The sequence below is a fragment of the Somniosus microcephalus genome, chromosome 20 (genome assembly GCF_052327205.1).
Source record: "Somniosus microcephalus isolate GS21.2 chromosome 20, FLI_Smic_1.0, whole genome shotgun sequence".
Lineage (NCBI taxonomy): Eukaryota > Metazoa > Chordata > Chondrichthyes > Squaliformes > Somniosidae > Somniosus > Somniosus microcephalus.
The window spans coordinates 20,324,806-20,350,636 of record NC_141006.1 but is presented as its reverse complement, the minus strand read 5'-3'; the positions used below and the strand labels follow the sequence as shown (position 1 = coordinate 20,350,636).

The window sequence follows — 25,831 nt, the reverse complement described above, 5'->3', positions numbered from 1 at the left end:
CTCTTGTCGCCACTCGTCTAGACTGTCTGGAACAGGGTTCAAACTCTGCACCTTCTAACAGAGGTGGGAGTGTTGCCACTAATCAAAAGGCTCGCTCCACTCCATTAAAGTAAAGTTTAAAAAAAAAAGAATAGCAAGCAGAGGATGCAGGATTAAAGGATGTGAAAGCTGTTCACTTGTGACTGAGATACAACACTTGACACAATCACAAGCAAATGTGGGTTAGTCTGCTGATGACAATAACCTCCATTTCCCATACCTCGTATCGCATTGTTTCTCATTGCACTTTAATTGCCATTTCTATCCATGGTGGCCTGTGCACTATGCCAGTGACATCAGAACAGTTCAATGTGGCAAAAGTGTGAAATGCAACACCTGATTTCATCTCTCAAACTGATCCTGAAATAGTCGGGCTGCATTATTTTTTAGTTGGGTTTTTTCTATTGCATTTCTCCTCTTGCCCTTTCTCCAAGCTTCTGACTTGCATTAGGGAAATGGTTATGCTGGTCACATGTGGGGACATCACAGCTGAGCTCACTGACCCGACTGCAAGTGTTATGGGTGTGAATGCCCAGGACAGGATGAGGCTCGGCTGTGCTCAACACCTCTCCTGATCAAATACCTGGGGCACATCATAAACGCCACTTGGGTGGGGCACTAGAGAGCCACCAGTTTTTAAGGTGTAAGAGGTCCTGCCTTCAGGACAAGAGAGGCAACAGGAGAAAACCACAAACAAGTGATAAATGAAAAGCTAGAACCCGGTCTTCCACAGTTCCTCGACAGTCGTCTGCTTGAGCTGTGTTGGGAATGGGATCGACCTTTGGAAAGCGAGCAGGGCTTGCACAAACGAGTTGGTTAATGAAGGAAGACCTTGCAGGTAAATACTGTAGGCTTGCAAGAGTGAACATCCTGCAGAAATGTGGAGTACTGCACAGCAGTCGTGAGCACCAGCTTAAAAAAAAACCTGACGAACAAAAGGGTGGGGAAGGAGGGCTAGATTGGCATCAAGAACTGTGAATTCCTCCGTGCTGTCACTAGGATTTCAGTAAAGCATTTTGAAAGGCGTGTGAAATGTTGGCGCCCTGTCCACTTGAACTGTGGAAATCCCAAAGCACAATTGTAGAATCTGCCTTTCCAAGCGTGGGTTTTATTCAGAACAGTTTGAACTGCATGTAATACTGGGATGAAGTACTGGTCATTGCAGGCCTGTCATCGCAGGTGAGAACAATTGAGGTGACAAATTTAGCGTATCAAACATTAAAACAACAACAACTTGTATTTATATAGCGCCTTTAACGTAAAATGCCCGAAGGCGCCTCACAGGAACATTGTAAAACAAAATTTGACACCGAGCCACAAGATACTGGGACAGATGACCAAAAGCTTGGTCAAAGAGGTAGGTTTTAAGGAGCGTCTTAAAGGAGGAAAGAGTGGTAGAGAGGCAGAGGGGTTTAGGGAGGAAATTCCAGAGCTTAGGGCCTTGGCAGCTGAAGGCATAGCCACCAATAGTTGAGTGATTAAAATCGGGGATGCTCAAGAGGCCAGACTTAGAGGAGCGCAGAGGGTTATGGGGCTGGAGGAGTTGAGATAAGGTGGGGCGAGGCCATGGAGGGATTTGAAAACCAGGATAAGAATTTTAAAAACATTAACGGATAAGGCTGGAGACACTCAGCAGGTCAGGCAGCATTCGTCGAGAAAAAGCCCTTCTAGCATTAACCTGCAGGCCTGTCCCATGGGATTCCTTCTTAAATGCTGTTCATCTGGAATATCTTCCAGCTCTGAGGACGGGTTTACACCTGAAATGCTAACTGACTCGTGTTTTCGCCACAGATGCTGCCTGGCCTGCCGAGTGTCTCCAGCATGTTTTGTTTCAGATTTCCAGCACCTGCAGTCTTTTGCTTTTCGTTCAAGCTACATTTAAGGTGTATTGACTTCGGTGTCACATCTTCTAAAACATATTGGCACTAACATAACATTAAATAAATGTGGTGACACCACTACTGAGTGTAAAATTTCTCCACTAAATGGGTCCCCATTTTACCATAACACAAGTTGACAAACCACCTCCCATTTGCACTGGTTTTACCTGCTTTATACCTTGGCACTAAACTCTGGAATTCTCTCCCTAAACTTCTCCACCTCTCCTTTAAGATGCTCCTTAAAAACTGCCTCTTTGACCAAGCTTTTAGTCACCTGTCTTAATATCTCCTTATGTGGCTCAGTGTCACTTGTCTAATAAAGCTTCTGTGAAGCACCTTGGAACGTTTTACTATGTTAAAGATGCTATATAAATGCAAGTATTCTTTTTTACATAGAATTACATATAATGTACAGCACAAAAACGGGCCATGTGGCCCAACTGGTCTGTGCTGGTGTTTATAAAATTCTACACGCGTCTCCTCCCATTCCATCTACCTCCTCTCAGCCTTTCCGCATAGCTTTATATTCCCTTTTCTATCATGTTCTCGTCTAGTTTCCTTTTGAAAGCATCTAAGCTATTTAACTCAACCATTTCCTGTGGTAGCGAGTTCCACATTCTAACCACTCTGAGTAAGAAAATTTCTCCTTATTTCCCATTGGATTTATTAGTAACTATCTTGTGTTCATGGCCCCTAGTTTTGGATTCTCCCACAAGTGGAAACATTCTCTCCGAATGTACCCTGTCCAACCCATTCATAATTTTAAAGCCACCTATCAGGTCTCCTCTAAGTCTTCTCTTTTCTAAAGGGGAAAAAAAGCCCTAACCTGTTCAATCTTCCCCAGTAGCTGTGATCTCTCAGTTCTGATATCATCCTTGTAAATCTTTTTGCACTTTCTCCAGTACTTCTGTGTCCACGAGGAGACTAGCACTGTGCACAGTACTCTAGTGCGGCCTGACCAGGGTCCTACACAAGTTTAACATAACTTCACTGTTATGTTCATTAATAACTAGACATTCTTATTATGAACACAGCTAGCTTCTAGCTAGTCATTTATTCAGTACACGTTCTTTAGGTACAGTATCTGTAGAGATGCAGCATATGTGCTCCTGTGTGTAGGCTGCCATCTTGACTGTTGCCTTCTGGGTAGCCTAGCCTCATGGGTAATGTAGTCTTAATATATATACAGCTGTGTAGTGTAGTCTTATACAAACAGCTATCTACAGCTCTACTGCTCCACCTAGTGTCCACTATAGAATGACATATTATTGATCATTACATTCACTACTTTTAAATTCACCCCTAGAGCTAAATCCCAGTGTGTTGTTAGCATTTTGAATTGCTTTGCTGATCTGTGATGCTGCTTTTAATGATTTGTTCACCTGTATCCCTAGATCCCTTTGCACTCCTACCCCATGCAATTTATTATTTTCTACAGTGTAGGTGATGTTTCTGTTTTTCCTACCAAAGTGCATCACCTCACATTCATCTATTATTCTTGGTATCCATGTTAATTAGTTGAGGACAGCTCAATCTAATGTCAACCTGTTGGTTCCTTTTTACCCCTTAAATCACATTCACTTGACTTTTTTGCTCTTTTGCAAGCACTTTTTAACACTGATTATCCAAAACTACAATCCTTCCTTTGATTTTCAAGTACAGGAGGGGCATCCAGCTGTGACATTTCAATACTGCAAACTCCACTCTTTACACTTAGGCTGTGCCGGGCGGTGGCGGGCTGGGCGGTGGGGGATCTGTACCGGGGGGTAGGACCTGTACCTGGACCTGGAGCCGGGCGGTCAGTCTGCCTGTTCCAGAATAGTAGACGTTTTGCTGCCTCCAGATACCTTTTTTTGAATTCATCCTTGATATTTTCCAAGCAAAAAACTAGTTTGAATTAACAAATAGACTGACAGGTTGCACAGCTGTAAAGCTGGGTGGAGTGGCGGCATGGTTGGTAAGGGAAAGATATAACAGCTATCAAAAGCATGGATATAATGTTAGTAATCAGTAATGGTAGGAATAGCACAGTAATAATTGCCAACTGCTTTCAATCAGGATTTCAAAGTGAACAGATAGAGTTGTACAGCCAGGGATAGAGAGGTTGCAGGAAATTGTGTTGTGATAATCCTGGGGCAGTATCGGTATCAGAGATAAAGTGGTCAGACCTGGGACAACTAGAAGGGAGGTATGAAAGTACAAGCAACTTCATAAAGGTAATCAGTGACTGTGGCTTAACACAGCAGGTGAAGCAGAAAACGTAAACATGTACTAGATTAGATTTATTGGCCCAGATTTTGCTGTCAGCGGCAAAGGAAAGGCACTCGCCGTTCACTACACTGACAGCTGCCCACAAACTTTCAGTCTTTTGAGCGGAAACTTGCTGTTATCAGGCATCCGATCCATCGAGGCGCCCTCTACAGCAGATGTGTAGCGTCTGTGAGCAGGGAAAGCAACAGCGTGAAGAATCCTCACCTGGACACGCAGAGTCTAAACCAGGAAGTATAAATTAGATTTAAATCATGTACAGAAAGTGAAATAAAGATTGGGAAGAAAGATGGGATTAAGAGAGAATTATAAAAGAAACAGAAGGAAAAAGTTTTAAAATGTTTTATTTTAATTTGTATTTTTTTTTAAATCTCCAACACTAATTAAATTCTGAAGGAATGAGACTCCACACTTGAGATTACATTTTCAGTGCAATAATTGACTTATCACGCCATAAAAAATTCACTTACACCTGAATGCACCAGCCCTAACTTTTCTGCTGTGTATAGTGGGTAAGTACCATAACTTCACACCCTTCCATAGATTTCAACGCCGAGTCTATCGGCGAGATACAGTTTTAGCGCAGCCTGTGGAGGAGCAGAGTAACTCTGACAGCAACTTCTGAATTTCCGCGTTTAACTGCGCATATGCGTACTCTGGAAGTTGCTGTCTGATTTACTCCATAATAACAGTGAGTGCTGTTAGCCTCAACGTTATTCTCAATGGAAAGTCTGGGCCAGTATGTTCTCCCTGGAAGCATTCAGAGATCAGCAACCTTGCTGCACTGCTTTCTCATGTTTACTTTATCTGTTGCCATCGTTTCTGTTTGAGACCTTTTGGAGGCTATAGACCTGTGATGCACATAGCTTAAAGCGAGGGAATCCAGCATTACAATTCAGGCTTTTAAAAGAAATGTTTTCTCTTTGAACAGTTGTGTAGCATGTTACGTGAGTAGACCATGTCCCTCGCGAAGCAAAAGCGGTTTTTTTTTACCAGTTCTTGCAGAAGCTAAAATGGCTCAGATCGAACAACCAACAATTAATGTCAGTGAAGTTAACTCTGTACTGCAATTTGCATCGCATTCATTACATCTTTAGTCTGTTCAGTGCAGAAATGTCATTCTCGGGACAAAAGCCTGGAAATTATGCTAAACCTTTATGAAACACTAGTTTGGCCCCAGCTGGAGTATTGTGTCCAACTCTGGGTACCACATTTTAGGAAGGATGTGAAGGCTTTGGAGAGGGTGCAGAAGAGATGTCCTAGAATGGTTCCAGGGATGAGGGATTACAGTTACATGGATAGACTGGAGAATCTGGGGTTGATCATCTTAGAGTAGAGAAGGCTAAAAGGAGATTTGATAGAGGTGTTTAAAATCATGAGTTTAGATAGAGTAAATAAGGAGAAACTGTTCCCATTGGCTGAAGGGTCGATAACCAGAGAGCACAGGTTTAAGGTGATTGGCAAAAGAACCAGAAGCGACCTGAGGGGAAACTTTTTTTTTATGCAACGAGTGGTTAGGATTTGAAAGCACAGCCTGAGTGGTGAATACAGATTCAATAGTAGCTTTCGAAAGGGACTTGGATAAATTAAGGTGAAAAAAATTGCAGGAATATGGTGAAAGAGCAGGGAAGTGGGACTAACTGGAGTGCTCTTTGAAAGAGCCGGCGCAGACTCGATGGGCCGATTGGCCTCCTTCTGTGCTGTACTATTCTATGATCCACACAAGGTGATATTGTCATACAGACACCAAATAGAAAAGTCCTGTTAAACAGACCCTCGCACACTCCGGTTCCTAAAATTTCTTAAAAAAAAAATACATGCTGCTAAACGCCTGCTATATAATGCCATTGAAAAATTGGCATTGGTTTGCCACTCGGTATGTAAGAAAACTGAATCCATTTTGGATGTGAATTAAAGCAGCTTCCACAAATATATTTACATACCAGACTAGCAAAGCAACATTGCTACTGTTACATTCAGCTCCATGGGTTTAGTTTTGAGTGGAGATATGACGGCAGCTTGCGAGACCCACAGTAATTGTGGTCTTCAATGCTGCCAGGTCTTCAAAGATCATTAGAGAGCTATCGATGGCAGGATTTGTGTGCACACTAACTGTGCCTCACTCTCCATGTAATAGTGGCATTTGTGTTTAGCAATTTGCCGGAACTGGTCAGCAATTTGGAAACATTTGGGCTCTGGTGCGCAGTTAGACTTGACATTGTATTCACGGCTAAAGCCAGAAATAACAACCTAGATCAGCTCTTGAAATAGGAAACTTTGCAGTCATGAGTGGAATTCCAGGATGGATTCAGTGAGACACAGACTAGAAAGTAAAACCGACACTGCGTTGGAGGTTTTGGTAGAGGAGGTCAGCAGGAAGACAGGCCAGCAGGAAGACATCATGGCAAGCTGCCTGGCATGAACAGGTCAGTGCCAGGAAAGGCTGAAAGAAGTTCAATTACCTTACAAGGATTGCTAAGGTAAGCCTCCTCACTCATATCTCATTATTCTCTGCTTAGCCTTGCATTACCTGTTGCCCCAGCACACTCAACCCTTCCCTTCTCTGATTACCAGTACTCTCCTCCAATCATCACAGTACACTTTACTCCACCTGCTTCTGCAGCACTCTGTACCTGCTACTCTCCTCACTATTACTTCCTTCACCTCCTCACGCCTCTGCCATCTCTCTCACACCGGCAACACACTTTTATCCTCACATACATGTCCTTTCTCAAGTAACATTTTGCTACTCACACTGACACACTTCCTTTTTTTATTGGAGGATAAGCTTGCATAATGAGGAGCAGGCAGCCACAGGAAGAAGGCGACACTTGAAGAACAGGTGATGGATATTGTGGGCAGAGGGCATGTCAGGAGTGTGGCGTCTGGCGAGGCTGGAGGACAAGTCCAGGGTTTTAAACCACCTTTCTTTCCTTCCCTTCTCGCTTAAATTTCACCCTTGCACACACTGCATGACAAATTGCTGCTGCTTTCCGAAGCCACTCGTCTGTCTCTGCTTACCCATGCCACTAAATGCGAACTCCTGTCTCTTCCATTTCAGGTCCAGAAGCTCCACTCAGCCCTCGGGGAGCAGAAGAGGGCAGCACTGCAGAACAGAAAGCGTCACTCTACCTTACACTTGCTCAGAGACTGGCACCAAGTGTAGTTCAGAGGGTAGCATACAGGGTTCGTCACGTGCCGATGCACCAGGGTACAGGATGCTAGCCAGTGGATAGGATGGCCCAGGAAGCAGCTTGGCGGAGGGAGACATCACATACTAGCCCTGCTGCACAGGGTACAGATGAAGACATCGAGGGACCGCCGTACATAAGACTGATGGCAATCCACACGGACCTTCTAAGTGCGCTGGGCTGCCTGCCAGAGAGGTTGCACACAATGTCGGAGAGCATGGAGGAGCCCAGCTCCAACTTGTGTGCTGTCTTTGTGCATGGCATCGAGACCATGCAGTCAAACATGGAGAGAGTAGTCAGCTCTGAGAGCTCTGCAGGGGCCCCCACAGTGATGGAGCCTGTGGTGACAGCGCTCTCAGCTTCGATAGCTCCGACTACTGCCATTTTGGTACTTGGCTCCAGCATCTCCTCTAGCTTACAAAGCCTGAAGGAAAGTGTTGATGGGGGCTTTGAGAACCTCTGTAGGAGCACCAGAATAGGTAACCGAGTTCACAAAACATGCACTAAGGCTCGGTGATTTGTAGATAGGCATTAGTCATGTAACCATTTGTCAAATCAAGTCTGGAGTAGTGAAGTAAAACATTTTGGCCTGTAATTTCCGATGCCTACGGGTGTGTACACAAGTGCCGATTTCAGGCACTTGACAGATCGCACGCTTGCCCTGGCGAAGGGCCTCTGCGGGTGGAGTGTTCCGGTGAGACAGGACATACCCAAGGATGGTGATGGAGGAGTTTGGGACATTGGCTGAAAGGTAAGATTCTGTGAGTATGACTGTCTGTGAGACAGCTCTCCCAATTTTGGCACAAGTCCCAGATGTTGGTGAGGAGGACGTTGCCGTGTCCGCAGCCAGTGCCATGGTCAATGCCGTGTGGTCTGTCCGGTTTAATTCTTATTGTTTTTCATGGCGGTTTTTTTACAACTGAGTGGCCATTTAAGAGTTGCATATAGGCCAGGCGGCAGATGGGGTTTTTACGACAATCCGATAGGTTCATGGTTACCATTACTGATACTAGCTTTTTATTCCAGATTTATTTATCTGAATTTAAATTCCCCAGCTGCTGTGGTGGGATTTGAACTTGTGTCTCTGGATTATTGGTCCAGGACCCTGGATTACTAGCCCAGCGACATTACCACTGTGCTACCATTCCCATATATGTACTATGAAATAGAAGTGACTGGCAATGCCTTGTACTCATTCTCAGATATCCATGATTCTGTATCTGATGAATAGAGAATAACTAATGAGTTACATGATGGTAATTCAAGGATTCTGAGATTACAATGCTTCTTTCAATCTGGTTGCAGACATTTGCCATTTTTTAGAATGTATAATTTTTTTTTTCTTGGGAGGGGAGCATTTTATATTTTTATTTTTTCTTCAGTGTGGCAAAAGTGATGTTGCTGGAAGAAAGTAAATGTAATAGTGGCATAGGACATGAAGATTTGTGGTGATGCATCATAATAAAATATACACTGGGCATACTATCCCTGCTGAATTATCTGGTAATGAACTAGAAACATGGAAACATAGAAGATAGGAGCAGGAGTAGGCCATTTGGCCCCTCAAGCCTGCTCCGCCATTCAATGCGATCATGGCTGATCATCCCAAGTTCAGTACCCAGTCCCTGCTTTCTCCCCATACCCCTTGATCCCTTTAGCCTTAAGAAATATATCCAACTCCTTCTTGAATACATTTAATGTATTGGCCTCTACTGCCTTCTGTGGTAGAGAATTCCACAGGTTCACCACTCTCTGGGTGAAGAAATTCCTCCTCATTTCTGTCCTAAAAGGCCTACCCCTTATCCTTAGACTGTGACCCCTGGTTCTGGACTCCCTGACAATCTGGAACATCCTCCCTGCATCTGGTCTGTCCAGTCCTGCCAGAATTTTATAAGTTTCAATGAGATCCCCTCTCATTCTTCTAAACTCCAGCGAGTACAAGCCCAATCGTCCCAATCTCTCCTCATACGTCATTCCTGCCATCCCAGGTATCAGCCTGGTTAATCTTCGCTGAACTCCTTCCTTGGCAAGAATATCCTTCCTCAGATAAGGCGACCAAAACTGCACACAATACTCAAGATGTGGTCTCACCAAGGCCCTGCACAACTGCAGCAAGACATCCTTGTTCCTGTTCCTCTAACACAAATAAAAGAAAATGCTGGAAACACTCAGGAGGTCAGACAGCATATGGAGAGAAACAGTTAATGTTTTGGGTCGATAATCTTTCATCAGGATTGGAAGCTGTTAGAGAGGGACAGCTTTTTAAGCAAGTATAGAGCCATAAAGAAAAAAAGAAAGCATTTATATAGCGCCTTTCATGACCACTGGACGTCTCAAAGCGCTTTACAGCCAATGAAGTACTTCTGGAGTGCAGTCATTGTTGTAATGTAGGCAATGCAGCAGCTAATTTGCGCACAAAGTCCCACAAACAGCACTGTGATGATGACCAGATAATCTATTTTTGTTATGTTGATTGAGGGGTAAGTATTGGACAAGACACCGGGAATAACTCCCCTGGAGTGATTTAACGACAAAAGTGATGATGGTGCAAGCCAAAGGGAGGTTATAATGAAGCAAGTATAGAAACAAAAGATGCATCCAAAGGATGTGTAAATGATTACAGCAGAGGGGGAGGAAAGCATGGAAAATCCGGCAATGAGTAAAAGGCTCCTGTAGCCCAGTAATGTGGCGGAAGATTGGTGATAGACCCCAGGGTGCAGACCATCCTGCCGGCTGTGTACCAATAGATGATTCCCACCCCAAGCAGCAGCCCATACCTCCTACTCTCCCAGTGACTCTGGTGCAACCATCCTCCATTACCAGCACCTGCTGTCTGAGAAGATTTGAGCGGTGGTTAAGGTCTAAAGTTGTTAAACTCGATGTTTGGGGATGGCATTAAATGGGAAATTAGAGACGCGTGCAATAAGGGCACAGCAGTTATCATGGGTGACTTTAATCTACATATAGATTGGGCTAACCAAATTAGTAACAATACTGTGGAGGAGGAATTCCTGGCGTGTATACTGGAGATGGTTTCCTGGACCAATATGTCGAGGAACCAACTAGAGCTCAGGCCATCTTAGACTGGGTATTTTGTAATTAGAGGAATAATTAGCAATCTTGTTGTGCGAGGCCCCTTGGGGCAGAGTGATCATATGATAGAATTCTTCATTTAAGATGGAGTGTGAAGTATTTGACTCCGACTAGGGTCCTGAATTTAAATAAAGGAAACTACGATGGTCTGAGGTGCGAGTTGGGTAGGATTGATTGGGGAATGTCACTCAAAGGGTTGACTGTGGATAGGCAATGGCAAACATTCAAAGATCGCATGGATCAACTACAGAATTTGTTCATCCCTGTTTGCCATAAAAATAAAACAAAGGGTGACTCAACCGTGACTAACAAGGGAAATTCGGGATAGCATTAGATCCAAGGAGAGAACATATAAATTGGCCAGAAAAAACAGCAAACCTGAGGATTGGAGCAGTTTAGGATTCAGCCATGGAGGACAAAGGGATTAATTAAGAGGGGGAAAATAGAGTATGAGAGTAAGCTTGCAGGAACATAAAAACTGACTGTAAAAGCTTCTATAAATATGTGAAGAGAAAAAGATTGGTGAAGTCAAGCGTAGGTCCCTTGCAGTCAGAATCAGGGGAATTTATAATGGGGAACAAAGAAATGGCAGACCAACTAAATACATTGGTTCTGTCTTCACAAAGGAGGACACAAATAACCCCCCAGAGATGTTGGGGAACATAGGGTCTAATGAGAGGGAGGAACTGAATGAAATCAGTATTTGTAGGGAAATGGTGTTAGGGAAATTGATGGGATTGAAGGCCGATAAATCCCCAGGGCCTGATAATCTACATCCTAGGGTACTTAAGGAAGTGGCCCTAGAAATAGTAGATGCATTGCTGGTCATCTTCCCAAATTCTATAGATTCTGGAACAGTTCCCATGGATTGGAGGGTAGCTAATGTTACCCCAGTATTCAAAAAAGGTGGTAGAGAGAAAACAGGGAATTATAGACCGGTAAGCCTGACGTCGGTAGTGGGGAAAATGCTAGAGTCCATTATAAAAGATGCAATAGCAGAGCACTTGGAAAACAGTGACAGGATCGGACAAAGTCAACATGGATTTACAAAAGGTAAATCGTGCTTGACTAATCTACTGGAATTTTTTGAGGATGTAACTGGTAGAATAGATAAGGGAGAACCAGTGGATGTGGTGCATTTGGACTTTCAGAAGGCTTTCGATAAGGTCCCACATAAGAGATTAGCGTGTAAAGTTAAGGCATATGGGATTGGGGGCAAGGTACTGACTTGGATAGAGAACTGGTTGGCAGACAGGAAGCAAAGAGTTGGAATAAACGGATATTTTTCCAAGTGGCAGGCAGTGACTAATGGGGTACCGCTAGGGCCCCTGCTATTCACAATATATATTAATGATCTGGACGAGGGAACTAGATGTAATATCTCCAAGTTTGCAGACGACACAAAGCTAAGTGGGGCGTGTGTGCTGTGAGGAGGATGCCGAGAAACTCCAGTATGATTTGGACAGGTTGGGTGATTTGGCAGATGCAGTATAATGTGGATAAATGCGAGGTTATCCACTTTGGTGGCAAAAACAGGAAGGCAGATTATTATCTGAACGGTAATAGATTGGGAGAAGAAGTGGTGCAACGAGACCTGGGTGTCCTTGAGCACCAGTCGCTAAAGGTAAGCATACAGGTGCAGCAGGCGGTTAAGAAGGCAAATGGTATGTTGGCCTTCGTTGAGAGGGTTTGACTACAGGAACAAGGATGTCTTGCTGCAGTTGTACAAGGCCTTGGTGAGACCACACCTTGAGTATTGTGGGCAGTTTTGGTCGCCCTATCTGAGGAAGGATGTTCTTGCCATAGAGGGAGTGCAGCGAAGATTCACCAGACTGATACCTGGGATGGCAGGAATGACATATGAGGAGAGATTGGGCTGATTGGACTTGTACTCGCTGGAGTTTAGAAGAATGAGAAGGGATCTCATTGAAACTTATAAAATTCTAACAGGACTAGACAGACTAGATGCAGGAAGGATGTTCCCGATGGTCGTGGATTCCAGAACCAGGGGTCACAGTCTAAGGATAAGGGGTAAGCCATTTAGGACAGAAATGAGGAGGAATTTCTTCACCCAGAGCGTGGTGAACCTGTGGCATTCTCTACCACAGAAGGCAGTTGAGGCTAATTCATTAAATATATTCAAGAAGGAGTTAGATATATCTCTTAAGGCTAAAGGGATCTGGGGAGAAGGCAGTGACAGGGTAGTGAGTTTGGATGATCAGCCATGATCTCATTGGATGATCAGCCATGATCTCATTGAATGGCGGAGCAGGCTCGAGGAGCTGAATGGCCTACTCCTGCTCCTATCTTCTATGTTAAGACTGGAAGGCTGTAAAGTACCTAATAGAAAGATGAGGTGTTGTTCCTCGAGCTTGCGTTGAGCTTCATTGGAACTGTGTAGGAGGCCAAGGACAGAGTGGGATGGAGAATTATCTGGCAAGCGACCGCAAGCTCAGAATCACACTTCATGGAATCGTATAATTATAGAATGATACAGCACAGAAGGATGCCTATCGGCCCATCGTGCCTGTGTTGGCTCTTTGGTAGAACGATCCAATTAGTCCCACTCCCCTGCCATTTCTAGTAAATCTCTTCTGCACTCTCTCGAAGGCCTTGGGATCCTTCTTGAAGTGTGGTGCCCAGAAGTGAACACAATACTCCAGCTGCAGACTGAACGGAGGTGTTCAGCAAAACGATCACGCAATATGTGTTTGGTCTCCCCACTGTAGAGGAAACCGCATCGTTAACAGTGAATTGGAAGTAGTACAAATAAATCGCTGTTTCACATGGAAGAAGCATTTGGGGCCCTGGATGGTGGGTAGGGAGGAGGTGAAACAGCAGGTGCTGCATCTCCTACTAGGCACTTTACAGTCTTCCAGCCTTAACATTGAGTTAACAACTTCAGTTTATAACCACTGCTCCCATTTTCTCTCAGACAGCAAGTGCTGGCAATGTAGGATGGTTACACCAGAGCCACTGGGAGAGTAGGAGGTATAGGCTGGTGCTTTGGGTGGAGATCCCCTATCGTACATGGCCAGGGGGTGGTTGTGGGCTGGTGCTTGGGGTGGGGATCACCTATCGTACATGGCCAGGGGGTGGTTGTGGGCTGCTGCTTGGGGTGGAGATCCCCTATCGTACATGGCCAGGGGGTGGTTGTGGGCTGGTGCTTGGGGTGGAGATCCCCTATCGTACATGGCCAGGGGGTGGTTGTGGGCTGGTGCTTGGGGTGGGGATCCACTCTCGGTACATGGCTGGGGGAGGGGTGGGCTGGTGCTTGGGGTGCGGATCCCCATCGGTACACGGCCGGCGGGTGGGCTGGTGCTTGGTGAGGATCCCCATCGGTACACGGCCGGCGGGTGGAGGAGGGGTGGGCTGGTGCTTGGGGTGGGGATCCACTCTTGGTACCCGGCGGGTGGGGGAGGGGTGGGCCGGTGCTTGGTGAGGATCCACTATCGGTACCCGGCGGGCGGGGGAGGGGTGGGCTGGTGCTTGGGGTGAGGATCCCCATCGGTACACGGCCGGCGGGTGGGGGAGGGGTGGGCTAGTGCTTGGGGTGAGGATCCCCATCGGTACACGGCCGGCGGGTGGGGGAGGGGTGGGCTGGTGCTTGGGGTGAGGATCCCCATCGGTACACGGCCGGCGGGTGGGGGAGGGGTGGGCTGGTGCTTGGGGTGAGGATCCCCATCGGTACACGGCGGGTGGGGGAGGGGTGGGCTGGTGCTTGGGGTGGGGATCCACTATCTGTACACGGCCGGCGGGTGGGGGAGGTGTGGGCTGGTGCTTGGGGTGGGGATCCACTATCGGTACACGGGTGGGGGCGGTATGGGCTGGTGCTTGGGGTGAGGATACCTTATCGGTACACGGCCGGTGGGCTGGTGCTTGGGGTGGGGATCCACTATCGGTACACGGCTGGGGGAGGGGTGGGCTGGTGCTTGGGGCGAGGATCCCCATCGGTACACGGCCGGCGGGTGGGGGAGGGGTGGGCTGGTGCTTGGGGCGAGAATACCCATCGGTACGCGGGTGGGGGAGGTGTGGGCTGGTGCTTGGGGTGAGGATGCCCATTGGTACGCAGGTGGGGGAGGTGTGGGCTGGTGCTTGGGGTGAGGATACCCATCGGTACGCGGGTGGGGGAGGGGTGGCTGGTGCTTGGGGTGAGGATACCCTATCGGTACGCGGGTGGGGGAGGTGTGGGCTGGTGCTTGGGGTGAGGATACCCATCGGTACACGGCTGGGGGGAGGGGTGGGCTGGGGCGAGGATCCCCATCGGTACACGGCGGGTGGGGGAGGGGTGGGCTGGTGCTTGGGGCGAGAATACCCATCGGTACGCGGGTGGGGGAGGTGTGGGCTGGTGCTTGGGGTGAGGATGCCCATTGGTACGCAGGTGGGGGAGGTGTGGGCTGGTGCTTGGGGTGAGGATACCCATCGGTACGCGGGTGGGGGAGGGGTGGCTGGTGCTTGGGGTGAGGATACCCTATCGGTACGCGGGTGGGGGAGGTGTGGGCTGGTGCTTGGGGTGAGGATACCCATCGGTACACGGGTGGGGAGGTGTGGGCTGGTGCTTGCGGTGAGGATACCCATCGGTACGCGGGTGGGGAGGGGTGGCTGATGCTTGGGGTGAGGATACCCATCGGTACGCGGGTGGGGGAGGTGTGGGCTGGTGCTTGGGGTGAGGATACCCATCGGTACGTGGGTGGGGGAGGTGTGGGCTGGTGCTTGGGGTGAGGATCCACTATCGGCACTCAGCCGGCGGGTGGGGGAGGTGTGGGCTGGTGCTTGGGGTGAGGATCCACTATCGGTACTCAGCCGTAGGGGTGGTCTTGTCTCCTGGGATCTATCTGCCTTCCGTCATGTTACCCAGGCCACGGGAGCAATCTCCTCTTTGCCAGATTTTCCATGCTTCCCTTCCCTCTGCTATTCTCTGCTGTAACCATTTACACCTCCTCTGGACGCATCTTTTGTTTCTATACTAGTCTCATTATCATCCCTTTTGCTTTTCACTGTCATCACTTTTGTCATCTAATCACTCCTGCCCTGCACCCTATCACAGACCTCCCCCTTTGTTCTTTTCCTGCCCCCCTTTCCATGCCTCTGCACGTGCTTAAAAGCTGTTCATCTCTAATATTTTCCAGATCTGATGAAAGGTCATCGACTTGAAACATCTCTCGCCGCAGGTGCTTCCTGACCGGTTGAGTATTTCTAGTTTCATTTCCGATTTCCAGCAGCCGCAGTATTTTGCTTTTTGTTTTTGATATTAATAGTCAACGATTGTTTCATTTCCCTCCCCAGGGTCAGAAAGGCTAAGTGGGCATGTTTTTTGAATTCATGCGCATGCTTGTGTCCACTTGACCCAAGTTCCACAGGCTGGTGTCTCTCCCAGGCTGAACGCAGCACCACCAGCAGTCGCTATAAGTGACCCAAATGTAGCATGGCCCAAAGACTCGGTGTGCACACAGATGAGTTTTATAACCCGTGGTTGTGTACCACCCAATAAAATGGCGTAGAGTGTGGGGGCTAAGGAGACTGAGACAGAAAGTGTGGAACTCATGATGTACATTTTGAAATCTCCTGAAATAAGTGTGGGTGTGAGGTAAATTCACCTTTGTCTGTTTTATACAATCAAAGAAAAACTGTTGGCTAAGTGTGTGTATAAACCCAGAATCCTTCACAGTGCTTCACTTGTTTGAAAGCAGATTTGCTGTTTTCTTTTTATCTGTTACTTACTCTGTGTCGCGCACATTCCCTGGGCTGGTAACCTACTCCCAACCCTCTGCTTGGCCTGCTCCCGACCTTGGTTGGTACGAGGTGTACAACCCGTGGACGTAGTGCTATTCTTTTTATCTTTGTGCCCTCCTCACGCCCTGCAAGGATAGCTGCTCAGTACACTGTTGGCAGGTGAGGAATGATGGACATGAATCTGGGTCCTGCCTCACCGCAGCTCAACACATTGGAGCTCCAACACACAGTGCCACCACGCTGCACCTCCTCACCTTGTTTGATTAGGTTTTTGTTAGTTCATCTAATTTATTCCCCTCCTTTGCTAAAGGCACTGACTCTCAATTCGATGCATAGTTCCTCTCCAATGGCCATCTTTACACATGAGCTTAGACTTTGAGTCTTGGCGGGCTTTCTGACTATGTGAGCATCATAACTGAACTTGATCCTACACACTCGCACTCACACTCACTATTGTAATCAGGTTAATTGTAATTGACACATTCCCTACTGTCACCCCAGCCTACATCAACTAACTCAGGACGGAGTAAGGATTGAATCTGCGGTTAGTCCTAGGTCCATGTTGTTCCGTTCTACCCTGGGCAGTCCCTTTACCCACTAGGCCAATATAAGGGATACTTATGAATTATTAATTAAATTATATATAACTCTGCTTTTTTTTCAGTAATGAATGACATCATCAGTACTATGTTTAATAAGAAGTTCATGGAGGAATTGTTTCAAATCTCAGGAACTGTATTCCAAGAAAGCCCTAAGAACCGTGTTCGATCGACTGGCTCACGCCTCCATCATGAGACTGAATCAGGCTAGCATGGACAAGGTAAATGAATCACTCCAGTGTAATTGCCAATGTTTAATCCTTCAGCAATATGGGAGCATTTTGGGTACAAAGAAACGTAAATACAGATTCTGGTTTTATTCAGAAAATATGAATTTAAAAGTGGTTTGTGGTCACATCTACCATCTCTGATTTGAGCCAAACTGCTGGGAACAGCCACTCTTCTCAACTATGCCCTTTTGGATGCCCCGACATTAAACAGCACCATGGAAAGAAAACAGCAGCGACAGGCAATACTCTCAATCAATGGAAATTCACACTCCTGGCTCGAGCACGGGCCCAACTCCATCCTTTCACGTATTGCAGTTTAAAAGATGTGGGAGCAGTCACTTATAGCCAAAGCTAGCTGGTTTCCCACAGATCATGCAAAAACCAAAGGGAGGACCCTCACTGTTTGCATACTCTAGGGCACCTCTTGGCAATGGATTCAGAGTGAACGGGCAGCTTGCTTCCCCTCACCAAGGTAGTTATGGGGGAGGAATCAAGTCCTAGGATGACTCAAGGAAAGGGAACGGTGAAGAGGAAGTCTTAGGGCCACAACTCAAGTGGGGGGAAGAGGAGGAAAGAATTCTGAAGTGATTCTTGGTTGCAGAAAAGAATATTGTTTATTTAACCCTGTGTGCATTAGGTATCTATAATTTGTTTCCATATATCCCCCAGCTCTATGACCTGATGACAATGGCATTCAAGTACCAAGTGCTGCTCTGTCCACGGCCTAAAGACATCTTATTGGTCACGTTCAATCATATGGATGCAGTCAAGGAATTTATACGTGACTCCCCGAGCATTCTCAACCAGTTAGATGAGACATTCCGACAGCTGATGGAGGTGAGTGTTGTCTTCACTCAATACTAAGTCTCCGTGTAACTAAAGCAAATGTTGGACCAAAGGACAATTCAGTCTTGCATGTGAACAAGAAAGTCCTGCAACAGTGGGCTGCAGGTATCATTCGGTGAACTACCTAGCAGGAGTTACTGAGACAGATGGTGGGAGGCACTGTGTCTGGGACAGGTTCCTTTGTCTGACAACATGAGGGAGCTTGGGAAAGGGGGTCAAGGGTGGCTTTTTTTGAGGTGGGTACTGATGACAGATTTGAAAGGGAGGGGGGACTGTACCTGAAGAGGGAACCGGTTACAATATCAGCTGGCATGGGGGCCAGGAAGGGAAGTTGGGTGGTCAGCAGTTTAGTGGGAATAGGTTCAAGATGAGATCATAGAGGGGCATATGGGGCAATAGGAGAGAAATTGGAGAAAGATGCAAGTTCACAAGGGCAAAGAGGGAACCTTGGGGGAAGTTTGGCTTGGGCAAGGGGAAGAGGGATGTGGCAGAGGCAGCTGCACAGATTGTCATAATCTTAGTGACAGAAGTCCATGAGTTTCTCACACTTGTTGGAGGTGAGGGTGGAAGGGGGCAGGGTAAAGGGGTTTAAGGAGACGGTTGGTAGTGGAGGAAAAAAAAAGGGGGTTATCTTTGGATTCCAGGATGATCCTGGAGTAGTGAGCGGTTTTGGCAAAGGAGAATAGGGCCCAATAGTGAATGTTGTGGTCCAGCCAGATCTGGCGATGAATGGCTAAACCAGTCGTGCGCTTTAAATTTCAAATCTGTGTCCCTTGGAATTAAGGGAGTGAAGATGGAGGCCGTACCAAGGGGAACGACCAGGATGGTGAGCGTATGATTTTACTGATGACAAGGGTGTCAAAGGTGGAGCCGAGGGTGTGATTGAGCTATGTCATCCCACATAAGATGACACAGAAATGCAAAACAACCCCCCACCCCCGACAACGCACAAAAGTACTATTTTCCCAATACACACACAAATTAGCTGCTCATGCACAAAAATTCCAAGCAGCATAGACAGAAAAATTCATGTCCTCCCCTCCTCCATCACATCCCCTGTCTCCACCCCCCCCCCCCACATGATGCTTTCTCCTCCCATCTACCCCCTCCCCCAAAAGCTTGAACTTGGAAACTGCAGTTGTTTAAACGTCTGAGTTTGGAGAACCTCATTGGTTAATTTAGACCAATCAGTGAGCCACCTTTTTGCGCCATGCAAGGACAGTTTTTTCCTGCCCTCCAGGCACGGAAAGTTTAAAGAGCTACCTCATTTTAAAAAAAAGTCAGATAGTTTTATGCACAGGCATGCAAAGATGAAAGGAACCAGCAAAGGTTCATGTGCCGGCTAAGAGGAGCTCAGCTCTTGAATATCCCCATGCCAAGCCATTGGAAGATCTCCATAAATTGCTGACTTGGATACGAGGCTGCATCTGAAACAAATTACAGAGGGACAGCCCCAGTCTAGCTGGGACATCTATTCAACTGGGCTTAGTACTGTGAAACAGACTGTGTGTTTGATTTGCAAGGTTGAAATTTAATGAATGTCTTTTTGCCTTTCTCCGATTGACAGACGTACAGCTGCCTACCTGCGGGGGAGTTTCAGCTCATCAGGCAAACCCTGCTCGTTTTCTTTCAGGACCTCCATATCCGAGTAAGTGCACCCCAAGTCCCTCCTAGGTCAGTGATACACCATGTACACAGCGGATGGAACCTACTGAGACTGCAGCTTCACAGTTGTATTGCAAAAGTGTTTAATGTCTAGACAAGGTGTAGATGACAACTTTATGCCTTTGTTTTTTGGGCCCTTGCAACTATAGGGGAATAATGTCCGTAAAGAGAAAGGGGATCATTTTAAATTTGGCCCATGGTGTAAAGTGGGCAATATCGAATTGGCTGCCTCTTATAAACCCTGTCCAATTTTCCTTTCGATTGAAGTCAAAATTTGGGAGTGGCAAAAACACAGGAAAATATCATAACCAGTTTAGGGAAAACTCTGGGAAATTCCTCTTCGACACGGCCCCCCCCCCCCCCCCCCCCCCCCCCCCCCCCCCCCCCCGGAAGGCAATAAAGCAAGCTCCAGGAGACTACAGTAACTAATAATACCAATCACAGCTAGCCCCACCTACATAGAAACATAGAAGCAGGAGTAGGCCATTCGGCCCCTCGAGCCTGCTCTGCCATTCAATGCGATCATGGCTGATCCTCCAACTTCAGTACCCTGTCCCTGCTTTCTCCCCATACCCCTTGATCCCTTTAACCTTAAGAAATATATCCAACACCACCTTGAATATATTTAATGAATTGGCCTCTACTGCCTTCTGTGGTAGAGAATTCCACAGGTTCACCACTCTCTGGGTGAAGAAATTCCTCCTCATTTCTGTCCTAAATGGCTTACCCCTTATCTTTAGACTGTGACCCCTGCGACCATCGGGAACATCCTTCCTGCATCTAGTCTGTCCAGTCCTGTCAGAATTTTATAAGTTTCAATGAGATCCCCTCTCATTCTTCTAAACTCCAGCGAGTATAAGCCCAATCGACCCAATCTCTCCTCGTACGTCATTCCTGCCATCCCAGGTATCAGCCTGGTGAATCTTCGCTGAACTCCTTCCATGGCAAGAACATCCTTCCTCATAAGGCGACCAAAATTGGACACAATACTCAAGATGTAGTCTCACCAAGGCCCTGTACAACTGCAGCAAGACGTCCTTGTTCCTGTACTCAAACCCTCTCGCTACAAAGGCCAACATACCATTTGCCTTCTTAACCGCCTGCTGCACCTGCATGCTTACCTTCAGCGACTGGTGCACAAGGACACCCAGGTCTCGTTGCACTTCCCCTTCTCCCAATCTATTGTCATTCAGATAATAATCTGCCTTCCTGTTTTTGCCACCAAAGTGGATAACCTCACATTTATCCACGTTATATTGCATCTGCCATGCTTCTGCCCAATCACCCAACCTGTCCAAATCATCCTGGAGTTTCTCGGCATCCTCCTCACAGCACACACACCCACCCAGCTTTGTGTCGTCTGCAAACTTGGAGATATTACATCTAGTTCCCTTGTCTAGATCATTAATATATATTGAGAATAGCTGGGGTCCAAGGACCGATCCTTGCGGTACCCTACTAGTCACTGCTTGCCACTCGGAAAAAGACCCGTTTATTCCAACTCTTTGCTTTCTTTCTGTCTGCCAACCAGTTCTCTATCCAAGTCAATACCTTGCCCCCAATCCCATGTGCCTTAACTTTACACGCTAATCTCTTATGCGGGACCTCATCGAAAGCCTTCTGAAAGTCCAAATACACCACATCCACTGGTTCTCCCTGATCTATTTTACCAGTTACATCCTCAAAATTCCAGTAGATTAGTCAAGCACGATTTACCTTTTATAAATCCATGTTGACTTTGTCCGATCCTGTCACTGTTTTCCAAGTGCTCTGCTATTACATCTTTTATAATGGACTCTAGCATTTTCCCCACTACCGATGTTAGGCTTACCGATCTGTAATTCCCCGTTTTCTCTCTACCACCTTTTTTGAATAGTGGGGTAACATTAGCTACCCTCCAATCCATGGGTACTCTTCCAGATTCCATCGAATGTTGGAAGATGATCAGCAATGCATCTACTATTTCTAGGGCCACTTCCTTAAGTGTACCCTAGGATGTAGATTATCAGGCCCTGGGGATTTATTGGCCTTCAATCCCGTCAATTTCCCTAACACCATTTCCCTACAAATACTGATTTCTTTCAGCTCCTCCCTTTCATCAGACCCTATGTTCCCCAACATCTCTGGGAGGTTATTTGTGTCCTCCTTTGTGAAGACCGAACCAAAATATGTATTAAATTGGTCTGCCATTTCTTTGTTCCCCATTATAAATTCCCCTGATTCTGACTGCAAGGGACCTACGCTTGACTTCACCAATCTTTTTCTCTTCGCATATCTATAAAAGCTTTTACAGTCAGGTTTTTATGTTCCCTGAAAGCTTGCTCTCATATTCTATTTTCCCCTTCTTAATTAATCCCTTTGTCCTCTTTTGTTGAATCCTAAACTGCTCCCAACCTCAGGATTATTGCTTTTTCTGGCCAATTTATATGTCCTCTCCTTGGATCTTATGCTATCCCTAATTTCCCTTGTTAGCCACGGTTGAGTCAACTTTATTGCTTTATTTTTATGCCAAACTGGGATGAATAAATTCTGTAGTTCATCCATGTGGTCTTTGAATGTTTGCCATTGCCTATCTACCATCAACCCTTTGAGTGCCATTCCCCAATCAATCCTACCCAACTCGCGCCTCAGACCATCGTAGTTTCCTTTATTTAAATTCAGGACCCTAGTCTCTGAGTCAACTGCTTCATTCTCCATCTTAATGAAGAATATGATCGCTCCGACCCAAGGGGCCTCGCACAACAAGATTGCTAATTAATCCTTTCTCATTACATAATACCCAGTCTAATATGGCCTGATCTCTGGTTGGTTCTTCGACATATTGGTCCAGGAAACCATCCCGTAAACACTCCAGGAATTCCTCCTCCTCTGTAGTGTTACTAATTTGGTTAGCCCAATCTATATGTAGATTGAAGTCACCCATGATGACTGCTGTGCCCTTATTGCACGCTTCTCTAATTTCCCTTTTAATGCCATCCCCAACCTCCGCATTACGGTTTGGAGGTCTATATACCACTCCCACTAACGTTTTCTACCCCTTGGTATTTCTCACTTCTACCCATACAGATTCCACATTATCAGAGCTAATATCCTTCCTTACAATTTTTAATCCCTTCTTTAACCAGTAATGCTACCCCACCTCCCTTTCCTTTTTGTCTATCTTTCCTGAATATTGAATACCCCTGGATGTTGAGTTCCCATCCTTGGCCATCCTAGAGCCACGTTTCCATAATCCCAATCAAATCATATTCGTTTACCTCTTTGCACAGCTAATTCATCCACCTTATTACGAATGCTCCTCGCATTAAGACACAAAGCCTTCAGGCTTGTTTTTTTAACGCTTGGACCTATTAGAATTATTATTTACTGTGGCCATGTTTGATTTAAACTGTTGATTTCTCTGACTGCCACTTTTGGTTTTTCTCCTTCCTATCTTTTGCTTTTATCCTTGTTTCCCTTTCCTCTGTCCCCCTGCTCAGGTTCCCAACCCCCTGCCATTTTAGTTTAAACCCTCCCCCAGAGCACTAGCAAACACTCCCCCTAGGACGTCGGTCCCGGCCCTGCCCAAGTTGAAAACCATCCGTTTTGTACTTGTCCCACCTCCCCCAGAACCGGTTCCAATATCCCAGGAATTTGAATCCCTCCCCCTTGCACCATTCCTCTAGCCACGTATTCATCTGAAATATCCTTCTATTTCTAATCTGACTAGCACATGGCACTGGTAGCAATCCTGAGATTACTACCTTTTTGAGGTTCTATTTTTTAATTTACCTCCTAACTCCCTATATTCAGCTTTTTGGACCTCATCCTGGTTTTTACCTATATCGTTGGTGCCTATATGCACCACGACAACTGCACCCTCCCCTTCCAAAATGTTCTGCAGCCGCTCTGAGACATCCTGACCCTTGCACCAGGGAGGCAACACACCATCCTGGAGTCTCGTTTGCGGCCGCAGAAACACCTATCTATTCCCCTTACAATAGAATCCCCTATAACTATAGCTCTCCGACTCTTTCCTCCCGTCCTGTACAGCAGAACCACCCCTGGTGCCAGGAAGTTGGCTGCTGCTGCCTTCCCCTGGTAAGCCATCCCCCTCAACAGTATCCAAAGTGGTATATCTGTTTGAGGGGGATGTCCACAGGGGACCCCTGCACTACCTGCCTGCGCCTACTACTCTGTCTGTTGGTCACCCCTTCCCTTTCTGCCTGTCCAACTTTTGACTGCGGTGTGACCAACTGCTTAAACGTGATATCCACGATGTCTTCAGCATCGCAAATGGTCCAGTATGTATCCAATCGCAGCTCCAGTGCCGCAATGCGGTCTGCCAGTAGTTGCAGCTGGACACACTTCCTGCACACATGGTTGTCAGGAACACAGGAAGTGTCCCTGAGTTCCCACATAGTGCAGGAGGAGCATACCACGGGGCCGGGCTCTCCTGTCATGACTTACCCTTTAATTGGAATTAAATTTAAATCAAATCAATCCCACCAATTACACTACAGTTAAATGAGATATTTATGGGCCCTGGTTTACCAACAGTCCCCGCTACACCACAGAGACCTTAAACTATAAACCACAGCGTTACCTTCTACAACTTAAGATGTCCTCGACTCTCAGGAACTCATTCAGTCCCTTTTTGAAGGACTGCAGTGAATCCAGTTAGTGCACTTTTTGGTGATCTATTCCAGGAGTTGAACCCTGAAAACAAATACACCTTGGCATCTAACCTAACTTTTTCTTGATGCCTGTATAGTTGAATAGCCTTTTGACATGCTGTTTTGCCTCACATGAAGAATGAGTGAGGAGCGGGTACTTGAGGGTGGTGGTTACTGTACATCAGGAATCAGCAACTGAAGGATAGGAGGGATGAAAGAAAAATTAATGGCACTGTACACTTGCAGATGTGATTTTATCACTATTTAACATGTTATCATTTATCATTATTTAGCGAGCTATAATTTATCTCCACAGGTATCCATCTTTCTGAAGGATAAAGTTCAGAATTCTAATGGCCGATTCGTGCTCCCAATTTCTGGGCCTGTTCCTTGGGGAACAGAGGTCCCTGGACTGATCAGGTAAGTTAGATGGTCTCACTCCCACAACTGTCTGCCCATTGTGACTCTTCCATTCATGCTTCCCTGTACACACTCCCACCAGTTTGGCTTTTATCTTCACTGTGGAAGAAGGAAAACTATTTGCTTCAATTGTTTATGTTCTCTTATTCCTTGCTCCTGTCCAACTTCCACGGTTTTGGGCCCTCACACATCTTTCCACGGCTATAGGTGAGTAAGTGATCTGTTTAGCTTTATGGCATTTTTCTGCTATAAGTCTTTGTTGAATGTTATTTAATCATCATTCTGTGGCGCAGACGCAACGTCACAAGACAAATACAGATGAGACCATCTGGTCTGTCTTAGCTCATCCATCCACAAAAAGAAACTTGCATTCCCCATCACATCATTGGAGCTGCTCTTCAAATGAATCTAAAGTTTTTGTTTCCACTACCCTACCCCAAAGGCCATTCCAAATGTTGATCACTCTTTTTGTATGAAGAAATCCTTCCCAATATCTGCGTAAAATAGTCAGTTATCAAGAGTAAACTTGAGGATTATCTGTACAATAATAGCTTGGTAAACAGCAGCCAACATGGATTCAGACGGGGTGAAGATCCTGCCTGACCAATTGACTGGACTTCCTTGAGGCAGTGAACTATGGCACATCCTACGATGTGGTGTTCCTAGACTTCCAAAAAGCCTGTGACAAAACTCCGCACAAAGGGTTACTCGATAAGCAGTGGGGATTTGGGTAAGAATTTTGCTGAAACTTGGGAAGCAGTGAACAGTAGTCAAAGGAGTTACGTCCGGGTGAAGGGAGGTGGTAATAAGGCTGGGATCCAGGGATCATTGTTGACATCCCTGCTGTTTCTAATTTACATCAGTGACTTGGATTCAGAAACTCGGTGCCAATTGGCAAAGGAGGTTATTGGATTAGTTTGCTCCTGATTGATTCTATTATTTTACCAGGTACTCATGTTAGACTGATGTCCAACTTCTGTAGTTTCCTGGATGAGATTGGTGCCCTGTCTTGTATATGGGTTTGTTGATGTGGATTACCTCCTCGTCCTTCTGATGGAACTCCAGCACTTCTGGTGCATGAGATGTTGAAGGAGATGCATGTTTGCAAATCTCCTTTTTGGAACTTTGTGAATAACGGCTATTCAAAGAGTAACGTGACTTTGGGCTGTCTCACTCCAGTTCCCAGTGGGTGTGTGCCCATAGTGCGAAACT

At 46.3% G+C, this 25,831-nt stretch overlaps 1 protein-coding gene across 1 annotated transcript in view; it reads left to right on the top strand.

The window, feature by feature from the left end:
- oscp1b (organic solute carrier partner 1b) overlaps positions 1-25,831 on the top strand; it is a 45,931-nt gene that overhangs the window by 7,790 nt on the left and 12,310 nt on the right. Inside the window, 5 exon segments of the mRNA XM_085962366.1 lie at positions 16,869-16,921; positions 16,923-17,024; positions 17,703-17,870; positions 19,447-19,527; positions 24,516-24,619. Of these exon segments, the coding sequence (XP_085818492.1) occupies positions 16,869-16,921; positions 16,923-17,024; positions 17,703-17,870; positions 19,447-19,527; positions 24,516-24,619 (508 nt within the window).